This window comes from Bactrocera neohumeralis, chromosome 5, assembly GCF_024586455.1.
Source record: "Bactrocera neohumeralis isolate Rockhampton chromosome 5, APGP_CSIRO_Bneo_wtdbg2-racon-allhic-juicebox.fasta_v2, whole genome shotgun sequence".
Lineage (NCBI taxonomy): Eukaryota > Metazoa > Arthropoda > Insecta > Diptera > Tephritidae > Bactrocera > Bactrocera neohumeralis.
The window spans coordinates 65,191,381-65,205,813 of NC_065922.1; the positions used below are offsets into that span (position 1 = coordinate 65,191,381).

At 32.6% G+C, this 14,433-nt stretch overlaps 1 protein-coding gene across 7 annotated transcripts in view; it reads right to left on the reverse strand.

The window, feature by feature from the left end:
- The window catches only part of LOC126760310 (fasciclin-2), a 274,265-nt gene that overhangs the window by 24,154 nt on the left and 235,678 nt on the right, over positions 1 to 14,433 (reverse strand). For all 7 annotated transcript variants that reach the window (XM_050475863.1, XM_050475860.1, XM_050475861.1 and 4 more), the window contains one exon: positions 211 to 335. In XM_050475863.1, coding sequence (XP_050331820.1) covers positions 211 to 335 — 125 coding nt within the window. The remainder of the gene's footprint in view (positions 1 to 210; positions 336 to 14,433) is intronic.

Consider the following 14,433-nt stretch of genomic DNA (forward strand, 5'->3'; position numbering starts at 1 on the left):
TAAAAATTGTGCCCTTTGGGTTAACATTTCGTAAGAAAGATGCTGCTTACGACTACTCTTGCAGTCACTACACACTCATACACACACACTAAGTTGTGCCGTTATTTGATCGTTGTTGTAGCATGTCATGGCATAGCAGAGCGTTTCTGTTGTCGTCGAAATTCCTAAGTAAATCATGAAGTTTTAATAACATCCTTATGCACTACTTACCGGATCACCGTTGCGCAGCCAGTCTATGGTTGGATTGGGATCGGCCTTCACTTCACACTTGACAGTGTAGTCCTCACCGAGTATGGGGTATTGATTCTCCGGAGCATTTGTCCATGTTATGGCGACTAGAAGTAAAAGACGGAAAAAAAAGCGAATGAAAAGTGATGCCATGAGAAAATTCCAAAATTCGGAAAGAAGCTGCAGCAGCAGCTAAGTATAAAAGCGCATAAGGAAGAAACACACACACACACACTGACAAAATGTAAAAGCGTAAACTTGGCAAAAAATAGCGTGTGCAAAATGCATTGCACACGCACAAACAGCGCTGACAATGAGTGGCCGGATTAGTAGTATGTAGTGTGGCAGTTGTAAGTGCGCAGTCGGCGTAGCTGCTGGCGCTGGACAAGCTGACGATGTCGCGCTCGTGGGCGTTGCTTAAAAAGTCAAAGTCAAGCAAGCGCTTGAGATTCGGCTTGTTAGCTGTTAACACAAGCTGTAGTTGCCAACATTTATTGTTGTTGCTTTTGGCATGTTTGTAAAGAGTGCAAGATTTGAAAAACATACATAGTAAAGGAACAGGAGAAAACTATAAAAAGAAGTAAAAAAAATGTATGAACAACTCAAATAAAAAAAATTAAAAAGAATAAGAATTAAAACGAAAATAAAATAAATCGTAGAATTTTAATCTCCATTTGCAATACGATTACTCGCTGTATTTTTATACCCTAAATAGAGCATGTTAAGTTCGCCACGAAGTTTGGAACACCCACAAAGAAAGATCGGAGACCCTATAAAATATATACATAAACTAGAGGACCCGCCCACGTTTTACTGTGGCTGATATATAGGTAATACTACTAATACCATATATATATAATCTATTAGTTAGATTATAAGTATTAGTTAAGGAATAATCGTATTTTTGGTGCAGCAACAAAAATGAATCAAAAAGCTTTTCGTGCGTTAAGAAAGAATTGGTTTTTGGGGTAAAAATACTATTGAATTCGGGCTGTCATCAGTGAAATCAATCGAGTCCAATCGATTGTCAGCCTGGTGGACTGCATATTAAGAAACGGTGTAAAGACAAAAAATCGGCTGGCAAGGTTATGGCATCAGTCTTGCAATGCTTCGAAAAGATTTCTGTATATCTCAAATTTTAATAGACCTTTTTATCAACACTGCAGTTATGCCGCTTTTTCTTTTTTTATGCCAGATCTTTTGCAATTTTAAATTGCCTGTCAAGATACCCCCTCCAATAGTTAGCAGGTATGAAAAAAAATGTTATAGCTACCCATAGATGTATTGAATCACCCAATTTATTACTTAAGAACGAACAACTCTGTCCACGTTATGAAAACTTGTCTACAGATGTCGCCTTTTACTTTGGCATCGTTTTATTTATTGCACGTTTACGCCAATTTAAGGTTTGAATATTGGATACTGCGATGGTAGCGCAATCTATCGGTCAAACATTCCAAAATTAGCAATTAATTACAAATGAAAAATTAATTTAAAAAAACATTTTCTAGTGAACCAAATTGTGAATCTAAACTATTCTCGAATCTCCTTGAACACACACACAAAATTTCATCGAAATCGGTCCAGCCGTTTAGGAGCAGTTCAATTACAAACACACGGTCAGAAGATTCATTATATATAAAGATGATCAGCATGACGAGTTAAGTCAATTTAGTCAAGTCTGTCTGTTCGTCCGCCCGTTTGTTACACATTCTTTTTTGCGCAAGAAGCTGTGCTGTTGGAACCGCCGATATCGGATCAGAGCCTATACTTAGCTGTCTCACAAACTGACCGATCAAAATCAAGTTTTTTAAGCAACCTTTTATGTTTGTGAAGTGTATTGAAGCTTCGGTGCAAACGCAGTTAACGATTTTTCTTGTTTTTATTTATCGATTCGCTCTTATTTTTGGCTGTGCATTGCAAAAGCACTTACAATACATGTAATTTCTATGTCGTTCGTGCAATTTGTGCAATCTTTACACAAAACTACACTTTGCTTTTTGCACATTGCGCTGTCGTGCCACATAGCGACTTATTTGATGACTGTTCCTTTAGTTGGCCTGTCCGGCCAGCCGTCGGGAGCAATTGGAAAGCACATTGCAAAGCCACTTGCCACTTGCCGGTCACCGGTGGCTGCCTGCTGGCGACCGGTCGTTGCACCAACACGCTTCTTGGTTGTGTTAACAAGCTAAAATGTTGAGATAATTTTCCACATCTCGTCTGCGTTTTTGTTGGTTTTGTATTTTTCACTCAGCTATTTGTTCGTTGGCTTCCTTTGTGTTCTGAGCAGTTGTCATTGCAAAGTGCAAATAACAAAATGCGTTATCAAAATGGCTGTTTGATGGTTTTTTTGTTGTTGCTATTATTATTGCTATTGCTCGTGCCACTTTCGGTGTCGCTGGTGGCAGCTATTCTGTAGAAGTCAGTCGTTTTAAGGTGGCGACACGCCATGCAGAATATAAAAACTTGTGTTTATACAAACATACATGCATATATGTGTGCGATTATTGTTGCATACATATAATCTTCTACAAGCTGACACTTTCCTGTCTGTTACAAGCATTTTCCTTGTAGTTTGTTTGTGTTTGTGTAACATATACTTTCCTGCAATTTGTCTATCTTATCACGGCATATTACCTACACTTCTGCTCATTCACTCATACGTGAATACACAAGCATATGAATGTAAATATCTGTGTATGCGTTTAAATTGCTTTGTGTAGGCAGTTAGATAAGTATTTGGTTGGTATTGTGCAGATACTTAAGGCCATTCTAAGGCGGTAATTTGATTGAGTTATTCCCTTACAAATAATTAGATGTGTGCGGCAGGCTCAACAGCTTGTAAAGGCAGGATTATAATATTAAGTTTACATATATTTAAAGATTTAATATAATGGCAGGTAATTTGCATTAAGTTGCAATGAAAGGGTTACTAAACATGAAAAGAGCTTTTAAAGCCTTCCTTCCAAGAAGGAAGAGAAGAAAAAAGAAAAGTAATCAGAGGAATTCGACGATGACATAAAGGAAGGGGCCGACTACCGTTATGTCTAAACGTTTTAAGATTTTAATTAAAACTTTTAATATATCCTTTTCGTTTAGTTTCTATAAGTTTTCTAGATTTGCGTTAAGTTTTCTAGAGTTTCTACAAGTTTTCTAGATGTTCGTTAAGTTTACGTGGTAAGTGAAATTAAGTTAAATTTATTTTTAAGAGTTTCTACAAGTTTTCCAGATTTGCCTTAAGTTTCGATTAGATTTCAAAAGTTTCGATAAGTTTTCAAAAGCTTAGATACATATTTTTTGGTTTCGTTGATGTTTATAAAAAGTTTTATGATTTAAAAATTTAAACAAAATTCAATTAATATTTCGTTAAGTTTCCTAGAGTTTCCTTAAGTTTTAGAATTTTTTCTAATTCATTCGTTTCGTTGTTTTTTCTCGGAAAGATAATACTTTTCTTAATAAGCTTTAAAGCTTTGTTTAATTTTCGAAACTTTCGATTAGATTTCAAAAGTTTCGATAAGTTTTCAAAAGCTTAGATACATATTTTTTGGTTTCGTTGATGTTTATAAAAAGTTTTATGATTTAAAAATTCAAACAAAATTGAATTAATATTTCGTTAAGTTTCCTAGAGTTTCCTTAAGTTTTAGAATTTTTTTTAATTCATTCGTTTTGTTGTTTTTTCTAGGAAAGATAATACTTTTCTTAATAATAAGCTTTGTTTAATTTTCAAAACTTTCGATTAGATTTCAAAAGTTTCGATAAGTTTTCAAAAGCTTAGATACATATTTTTTAGGTTTCGTTGATGTTTATAAAAGTTTTATGATTTAAAAATTTAAACAAAATTCAATTAATATTTCGTTAAGTTTCCTAGAGTTTCCTTAAGTTTTAGAATTTTTTTAAATTCATTCGTTTTGTTATTTTTTCTAGGAAACTTTTCTTAATAAGCTTTAAAGCTTTGTTTAATTTTCGAAACTTTCGATTAGATTTCAAAAGCTAAGATAAAAAGTTTTTAGGTTTCATTGGGTTTATAAAATGTTTTATTATTTAAATTTTTACTAAAACTTTATAATTATTTTTTTAATTTGTTATTAAGTTTTCTAGCTTTTCGTTAAGTTTTGTAATTTCCTCCAGAAAAGGTAATACGTTTCTGACTAAAATTTCTATTCCATAATACTTAAGACCACTAATAAATATAAGTACAGGTTTCACGTAATAAAGTCTTATCAAGTTTTTTAAAGTTTTGCTAGGTTATTAAGTTTCGATAAGTTTTCAAAAGCTTCTATAGAGCAAAAAAACCTTTCGTTGAGTTTTATGAAGTTTTTTATACTCTCGCAACAATGTTGCTAAGGAGAGTATTATAGTTTTGTTCACATAACGGTTGTTTGTAAGTCCTAAAACTAAAAGAGACAGATATAGGGTTATATATACCAAAGTGATCAGGGTGACAAGTAGAGTTGAAATCCGGATGTCTGTCTGTCCGTCCGTCCGTGCAAGCTGTAACTTGAGTAAAAATTGAGATATCATGATGAAACTTGGTACACGTATTCCTTGGCTCCATAAGAAGGTTAAGTTCGAAGATGGGCAAAATCGGCCCATTGCCGCGCCCACAAAATGGCGAAAACCGAAAACATATAAAGTGTCATAACTAAGCCATAAATAAAGATATTAAAGTGAAATTTGGCACAAAGGATCGCATTAGGAAGGGGCATATTTGGACGCAATTTTTTTGGAAAAGTGGGCGTGGCCCCGCCCCCTACTAAGTTTTTTGTACATATCTCGGAAACTTCTATAGCTATGTCAATCAAACTCCACAGAGTCGTTTTCTTCAGGCATTTCCATATACAGTTTAAAAAATGGAAGAAATTCGGATTAACCACGCCCACCTCCCATACAAAGGTTATGTTGAAAATCACTAAAAGTCGTTAACCGACTAACAAAAAACGTCAGAAACACTAAATTTTACGGAAGAAATTGCAGAAGGAAGCTGCACCCAGGTTTTTTTTAATTGAAAATGGACGTGGCCTCGCCCACTTATGGACCAAAACCATATCTCAGGAACTACTACCGATTTCAATGAAATTCGGTATATAATATTTTCTTAACACCCTGATGACATGTACGAAATATTGGTGAAATCGGTTTACAACCACGCCTTCTTCCAATATAACGCTATTTTGAATTCCATCTGATGCCTTCTCTGTATAATACGAGTATATACATTAGGAACCAATGATGACAGCGGAATAAAACTTTACAAAAATACGGTATTTGAAAAATATGTAAATGAGTGATAATGAAATCTCGATTATCACTCCGTTTATTTTTATAATGTTTCATGACACCCGAACTTAGCCCTTCCTTACTTGTTCTATAATCTTTTTAAATCATTCGTTCAGCTATCTGGAGTTCGGTTAAGTTTTCGATAATGTGTTTTTAAATTTCCTTGAGTCTTTTTAATTGTTATAAACTTATGCTAAAATTTTTAAATGTTTCGTTAAGTTTTCAAGAGTTTCGTTAAGTTTTAAAAAGCTTGAAAATTTTGTAAATTTGCTTTTGTTTCTTTTCCTGCGGAGCTAAAAAAGCCGGATTTTCTAAAATTATTTATATACTATATTATTTTGCAATTAAAAAAATGAATTTCGTTGGATTTGCAATTTTTGTGAAGTTTCGTTAAATTTTAAATTGTTTTTACTCATTAAATTTTTGAATAATTAGAGCACTTATAATTCATAACAATTTATTGTACAAAATATTTTTGTTTTACTTTCTTGTTTTATTTTGGCACATGATATTTATTTTTGTTAACTATGTTTTACTAAGCTTTTATATATTGTACACTTATTATTTCAAAAAAAGTTAAGTATTAAAATGTTTTCTAGTTGCGTTAAGTTGATGTAGTTTTCGTTAGGTTGCATTTATCGTTCATAAAAAGTTTGATGTAAGTTTCGTTAAGTTCAATTCATGGTTCATAAAAGAGTGTCGATGAGTTTCTATAAGCTTCGTTAAGTAGCATTTATCGCAACTTTAAGTTTTCTAGTTTCGTTGGGTTGATGTGAGATTCGTTAAGTTCAATAAAAAGTTTTCCTTCAGTTTCTTTAAGCTTCGTAAAGTTGCATTTATCGTTCAGACAACATATGACAGCATTTGATAGTAATTTAAATTTTATTTAAATTTTCATTTTTTTTTGCGCTCTTCAGCATTCTTACAGTTCTTCGTCAAGTTTCAATACCACAATTTATTTCTGCAATTTGTAAGTAAATCTGCTAAATTAACTGCTTAGTACCAGCCTTTTTCTCAAAATCTATTTATTTATTCCGTTAACCTTTGTTTCAACAAACATGGACGATTACTTGGAATTTTGAAGCCTCCAAGCCCGCTATCAAATTCTTTTTCGCCATTAAGCAGGCGATACAGAAACCGTTTGCAGGCAAAAAGGCAAAAGTTTTGCTCAGCTGAAATTGACTAGTCATTGTGAGAATTTATCTTTTCAATTTGTAAAACTTGTACACACTTATTGGGTTTCCATGTTACATATTCGAAAATGTGCTCAAACTCTTGCACTCCTTTGATTTCAAAGCTCCTGCTTACATCTGTGTTTGCGCTTAGCATTTTCACTGCACTTGACTTTGTTTTCGGGTTTGGTCGCAATATTTTTTTGTTGTTGGTGGCGCGTTTCGAATTTTTGGAAATTTTTTTCTGCTACAATAAAATTTCCAATTTGATTTTATCATTGCTGAATCGTACGGATTTCCCAGTGCCGAAGCTTTTGCTATTCCGCTCTGTGTGAAGCCACTAGCTGTTGGATTGTTTGCTTGCTTTTTTATTTTTGCTTTACTGCTTGCTGCCATTTGCTTTTCCGGGCATTTCAATACAAGTTATTGCCCGAAAAAGGGACACTCGATAACAAAATGAAAGTGAGTGTAGGAAACGAGCAAAGTTTTGGCAGCACTGCACCACCATTACAGCAGGAAGTGTGTGTGCAACGTTCCAACTCGTTGCTGGTGAGCTTTTGGCCGTTGAACATTTCTGCATTTAGTTGCTCCCTGATCCATTAAGGCAACCAGCAACAACAATGGGTCAGTGAAAGAAAGTCATAGAAGCACAAATAAATGCATTGATTGCGCACTTTGCTGCCAACTGACCTTTGGCGCAGAAATTGAAGCATATACATACATATATGTATATAACATCAAAATATATACTTAAGCATATACACAGTTATTTATTTGTATATACGCGTTAAACTCTGCCAGATTCCGCTGTGACCACGCGCGTCGTTTGCGACAAGGCACTTAAATTTGCACCGCAATGTCGCATTTTCTGTCGGTATGTGGCAAGCATTGTTGTTGTGCATGCCGGTAATACCAACTCTGAACCAGAGCTGCAGCCGCAGCCGCAGCTACCACCAGCGCCTTCACGTTGTTTGCAGTTTCGTTAAGTTTCCATTGTTATTTATGCATATTGTTGTTGTTGCTATTATTATTGTTTGGTTGCTTGTTTGCTATTAGTTTTGTTTGTTTCGGTGCGGTTCGCTGGCAAATGCCTGCATACGTGTGTGCAGATGTGCTTGCTGCAATGAGTGTCTTGCCGTTGTCATCTTGCAGGCAAGTGCTGAAGCATACATTAAGGCGCACGAAGGTTTGAGCGTGTGTTGCACGCTCTTTAAAGGCGTTGTCTACCCGATTCGTGCAATCCGTGCACAATAGCCGAACGCTCTTGCTGTCAAAGCACACGTAAAGCATCATCATCAGCAACAACAATAAAAACGTGGTTGTTGCAATGACAGGAAGCGTGTGTAGCACTGGGAGTTATTGCCAAGGATATGTGATACTACGCTTATATGCATATCTATACATGTTTGTGTTGATGTTTGTCTTTTAACTTGAACTTTCTTAGCAAACTGTTTCCTTTTGTTGCTGTTTATTGTTGTCTAACGTTCGCAGCGAGTTAGCTTTGGCAAAGCAAATATGATAAATCTTCGCTAGGCGGCTTACGCAGAGTGAGTCAGCAATACTGCAGTGCTTTGCAGTCGGCTGTGTGCAGCATACGTACTGAAACAGAGTATGTATAACTTTAAAGTTTGGCCTTTAAGTATTTTTTAAAGAAAATATTTTTTTGAAATTATCAATTGTGAACGCTTTCAGTTTTCTCGAACTTTGAGCTCTAGTATAAACCTTCATTGGAGCTTTCATCAGCACAAAAGTTTAGCGAAAGCTTTTATGCTGCATAATGGCTTAAATCGAAGCAGTTTCCATTCTCAGAATCAGATTGAAGTATTTGCTTGGAACAAAATCGACCGTGATAGAGTTTTTATTTGAGCTTTCATTAGAATTGAATTTTGAAATAAAGCTTTCCTTTTATAAGAGGTGCTTAAATTTTAGATTAAATTTTAAACATTTATGTGTATTTATATGTATATATCGAGCCAAAGCTTTCATAAGAGCTTTCATTCTAAGAGCTTTCATTCTATATCGTATTTAAATTACAAGTTCTATTTTAGACATTTGCTGGAAACATTTTGCCTTTTGTGTGAATATTAAATCAGAGCTTTGATTGTGTTCTCATTAGAAAAAGGGTTGGCAAAAGTTTATATTCTATTTATTTTAAACATTTAATCTTAGATTCAGTTTTACACATTTGCTTTGCACAATATCTATAAAACCCATGCTTTCCTCAGAATTAAAGTTTAGTGAAAACTTTTAAGAATATATCTAGAATTATATACTAGAAGGTTATTAAAGAAATTCTATATGAAACTTCACGAAGTTTAATTCATTTGTCAACACATGTTGCCTACGAAGTACCACATTCTTTCTTGGCTCGTATGAGTACAATAAGAATGGGAAGAAAACGGCTTAGATTTAAGGCTTCTTTCAGTCGGAGAATAAACGTTTAGCTTGAGTTAGTTCCTATTTGTGTAGACATAAGTTCATTCTAATCTGAGAAAACCCGCTCTAAAGCATTTCTCCGTAAGTCGCTCTGTCAATTTCTGCTGCAGCCATAAAACTATGCGGATTTTATTTTCCTTCTGCGTAGGTATAACAGTATATTTTATATGTATATATCCAAGCTTCATATATCGAGACCATTCCTTGTCACCCGTCTGCTTTTCTCTCCCGTTTGATTTCAATGTGTATCTCTCACTGACAGTCTCTACGACCAGCGGCTTTTCGTTCTATTCTCTCGTTTTTTGCTAGGCTGCTACTTATCCATTTTTTCTTTCATATATTGTTTCGTTGCATTTTATTTGCATTGCTAATGCATTTTGCCTTCATATAGCCCTAACATATATGCTTTAGATTACATTTTCGAATTGGCATGAAATTTTATTTGCAATTTATTGGCACTGAGTCATCTATTTGCGAATGTTCTTTACACAAAGCATGTTGTCGTATTGGCTTTGGCTTTTCGTACCCCCTTCTATTTTTGCTAAGGCTATATTTCTTACTGCATTCTGCTTACTACCAGCCTATGTCTGCTTATCCCATGCATGTGTGCGCATTGCATTTAGCTGTCTGTATTTTTATTTCATTGAAAAGTTGTAAACTCAGTTTGTTTGTTATTTGGATTGGTCAATTATCTGACACAAAGTGGAAGGAAGTTTCGTCTTTTGTGCTTTCATGCATTTTGGTGTATTTTCTATTTTCCCATATACGCGTGGACATCTGCTGGCCTTTTTAGTACATGGAGATCAATTTAATGTGATTTATTATCTTGTTGCAATGAAAGCTTATTATTGTCAAATTGAATTTCAATTTGCTTACTTGTAGTGAAATAGTAAAATAGATGTCCAATGTTATGGGCTTTCTAAGAAAAATTGTCATGAATGAACGCGCCGTTTACTGAGAGCTTAATCAAAGTCAATTCTTGTGAGGTTAAGTCTTTCCTGGATTTTAAAAGAGTTCATTATTATTATTTTGTTTTTTGGTTCTTGAGTTTCTCAAAAAATTACTCAAATAGTAGAATAATGTAAAACTGGTTTCCTTTGTTTATCGGGAACATCCTGAAAAATGTGACGCTGTAGCCGGTATTTTGTTTTAAAATGTCAAAGTGGCAATTTTATATGGAGTTCAATACATATCTCAAATCATATCTCAGCCTCAAATTTTCAAAATAAATAATTATCTATTCCAGGTAACAATATCTCAACAACCTCTGACTAAAGTCAATTTTGTCGGTTTTAAGATTATTAGTAATATAACTCAGTAAGGGAAGTCTGAATACTAGTTGACCACTTGCTTAAGTTATTCTCTTCCTTAGCATAGTTTGTATAAGGAAAGCAAAGGGCGCTTTTAGCACAACTGTTATATATCTAGGAGTTCCGGGCATAGACTGCTGACTCACTAAAGTAGCGAGAGCTCTTATATCGCACAAATACATGAAAGCTGTGTATCTATATATGTGACCTGGTCTACGAAAAGGGAGCTAAGGTGCGAAAACTAGTTTTCTGGGAAAAGGGATTCTGGGATTCTCGTTATCTCATTAATTGTTCTTCTTTTTTTGACACCTAAGCCCCCTTTTCGTAGACCAGGTCACATATATAAAGAAAGTTGTTGTTAGTTACATATAACTCAAGAATATTTGGCTGAAAATTGATGAAGATATAGAACCAGGGTAGGGACATGGGATACCTTTTATCTCTTTATGTCAAAGTTTAATACAACTCATAAATACAAAAATTATATTTAAATCATAAGCATTTGTTCAAAATTCATGTTTGTAGGAATCATTTGAATATATGCGTACAATTTTAAACAGATTCTTCCTCAAAAATTATACAATTGCTAAATATTTGAAATAGAAGAAAAGAACTGCAACCAAATACGCAGTGAAATAGATTATTTCCGTATTCAGTTTTTCATCCCAAAAGATGATGTCATAACCTTTCCAGCTGACTTTTTCGTTTTTCCACGCCTGAGAACCGGTTCATCATGTGCAGTCCACTAGAATGATGTCGATTGGACCCGAGTGGGAAATGATACATTTCTATATATTTGTCTTTATTCTGATTAAATTAAACACTTCTCAGAATCAGTTATTCGTTGTTTTTGTTGGATTATGAACTTGCGAGGCACCTACTTTGCACATTTCGCCTGTTTCCAGCTTAGCAAATATATTTTCAATGGTAGATTACCCTGAGCCCAAATTCAACAGTATTTTCCCCAAAAAAGCAAGGCTTTAATAACACACGAAATGCTTTATGATATTTTTTTGTAAACACAAGTTGCTTCACAAAAATCAATAGAAATCATATAGATAGTAAGTAGTATTATTTATGTATTGAAGCGTGGACGGGTCCTCTAGTATGTAATAAATCAATATTTGCTAAAAATAAATATTTGCTATATATGAAAATACAGATATTTTGAATACTAATAATTAGCGCATTTTTTTCTCAACGTAAATGAATACTACAAATTAACAACTAACCTTATTATATAATTACTTATATTCAGTTTGGTTAAAAATAATATAATGTTTTTCTTCATAATAATGGGTTAAAAGTATTAATATTGAAATAAAAACATTGCATGTTCAAAATTCATTTCACGACCTAATACATACATTGATCACATAATTAATATTCGCCTTAACGTATGCTACACAACTTTAATCAGTGGTTATATATTTTAAGAAATACTATAAATTTTTCTATACGAAAACTATTTTAAATGATTTTATGAAATTATATTTGTTTTCACTCGTTAGGAATGCCTTTAGCAGCACATTTTCTTTCTTTGTAGCATACAATATCACTAAGTCACTTTGTAAAAGCAATTAGAACACTTCCACAGTGATTTAAACAACAAATTTAAATATATACTATTTCTAATTTACGCACAAAAGACGTTGAGAGCGAATTTCTACAAAGCGAATTAAACTTCAGTGACATTCACGTTAAAATTGTTTTTATTTTTTTTTTTAATTTTAAACTCTCTTTCATTCATTTATACTAAGCAAATAGTTTGTTTTTGCATTCTTCTTTCTTTTATGTGCAAAACAAAAGCAATAGAAAATTCAATTAAAATGAACTCAATTAAGTCTCCTTTACTTATTATTTATATCGTTTACAGTTATCATGTACGACAAATTCATAATGACAGCACAAAGTTTCAGCAATTTATTAAAATCACTTTTATGACACAAAGGAACTTAAGTGAACAAAGATGTGTTTTATATTCTACACAAAAGCAATATCAAATGCACACACTTAAATGCGAATAAATAGAAAACTATTTTTTTTGCGTCATTTACAGTTTTCATTGCTTTTCGAGTTAGCTTGAAACTTGATTTAATTACAAAACGGTACAGTTATTTCAATAACAAAAGGGGAAGTTGCAGTAAAACGAAATTTCCTACCCGTAGGTGCTGTGTGGTGGAATAATGTGTGTATACTGCATGCAGTGGTTCAAAAGCTCAACGTACGCAACATTATTGAGTCTTGATTGAGATATATATTTTTTTTAATTAAGTGTGAATTTTGTTGAAATAATAACTGTTCTAAATAAAGATGTTCGAAATAATATTTTGAAAAAACTAAATTTGTGTTGAAATATTAAATATTGTAGATAAAGGTTGTCAAAATTATCTAATAAAAAGCAGCAATTTAATTTGCCGTCAAACTGTAAACGACGTTGCCACCTATTTCAAGGAAAAACGGTAAATTTTTTTTAGAGATTTAAGAACTTTTTTAATTTAATAAAGAGTTTTCATAAATAAAATAAAAAATTGTTGAAACAAAATTTAGCTCATACAATTAGACCAGCTCTCACATAGAAGCTTATTAAGTCACTTATTAGAAACAAAAAAGTTAAATTTGTGTAATTAAAACTTATTTGGTAGAGTTTCAGACTCTTTTAAGTTAGAAAAACTGTAGAAAACAAATTTTCTAAAATGTTGTTTATGCAATACAACTTAAAAAAGTCAAGAAAGAGTTGCCATATATTAAAAAAAATGACGAAAAAGCTTTAGTTTATACTTTCACATAGTTGCTTATTAATTTCCTTATTGAAAACAAAACAGTTTATTTTCTTAATTAAAATTTATTTTGCAGATTTTTGCACTTAAGAAAGTTAAGAGAGAGTTGTCATATATTTGAAAAAAATTTCGAAAAAAACAAATTTTTAAAATTAAACAAGCTTTCCCACAAAAGCTTATTAAGACACTTATTTGAAACAAAAAAAAAATTGTTCCTATACTTTTTAAGTTAAGAAAGAGCCGACGAGCTTTCCCATAAAAGCTTATTAAGACACTTATTTGAAACAAAAAAAGAAATTTTTCATATATTGTTTTTTTTAAGTTAAGAAAGAGCAGACGAGCTTTCACTAAAAAGCTTATTAAGTCACTTATTAAAAAAAAATCGAAAATGATTTATACAATTAGATTAGCTTATTAAATCACTTATTTGATACAAAAAAAGGAATGTTTTCCTATTTTTTAAGTTAAGAAACAGCAGACGAGCTTTCACTAAAAACTTATTAAGTAACTTATTTGAAACAAAAAAGAAATTTTTTCCTAATTTTTAAGTTAAGAAAGAGCAGATGAGCTTTCACTAAAAATGTTATTCAAGTTAACCATTTGAGTAAAAAAAATGCATTTTTTCCCATTTTTTAAGTTAAGAAAGAGCAGACGAGCTTTCACAAAGAAGCTTATTAATTCACTTATTTGATACAAAAAAGGAATTTTTTACCATTTTTTAAGTTAAGAAATTTTTAAGTATTTATTTCAAAGAATCTGATTCGCTATGCCTTTATGCTTTTTTCTTAAAGTATTTTATTTATTTTCAAAATAATATGAGTACCAAAACTTTTTGTCGATATTTTATGCGCGATACCGTAACTTAAACGCGCAACAAGCAATTATTTTTGCACTAAATGGCATCTATACATAGTATACAGAAAATACTGTGGTACTCAAGCTTTTTGGTTCGTTTTTTTTTTACTTTACTAAATATGCCCATATTATGTGTGAATGCGTGTGTAAGCTTAACACAATCAGCTTTCATCAAACAATTCATATTTGCAGCATTTTCTCTACGGATGATTGGTAAGTAAAAACATATGTGCATATGTTTATATGTATATATATGTACATACATATATATGTATATATAGATTATAGTTCTCTATGCTAGTGCAAACCATTTATTTGGCATTTATTTTCCGCAAATTCTTACAACGGCATGCTCCCCTTAGGAGACTGCTAGCA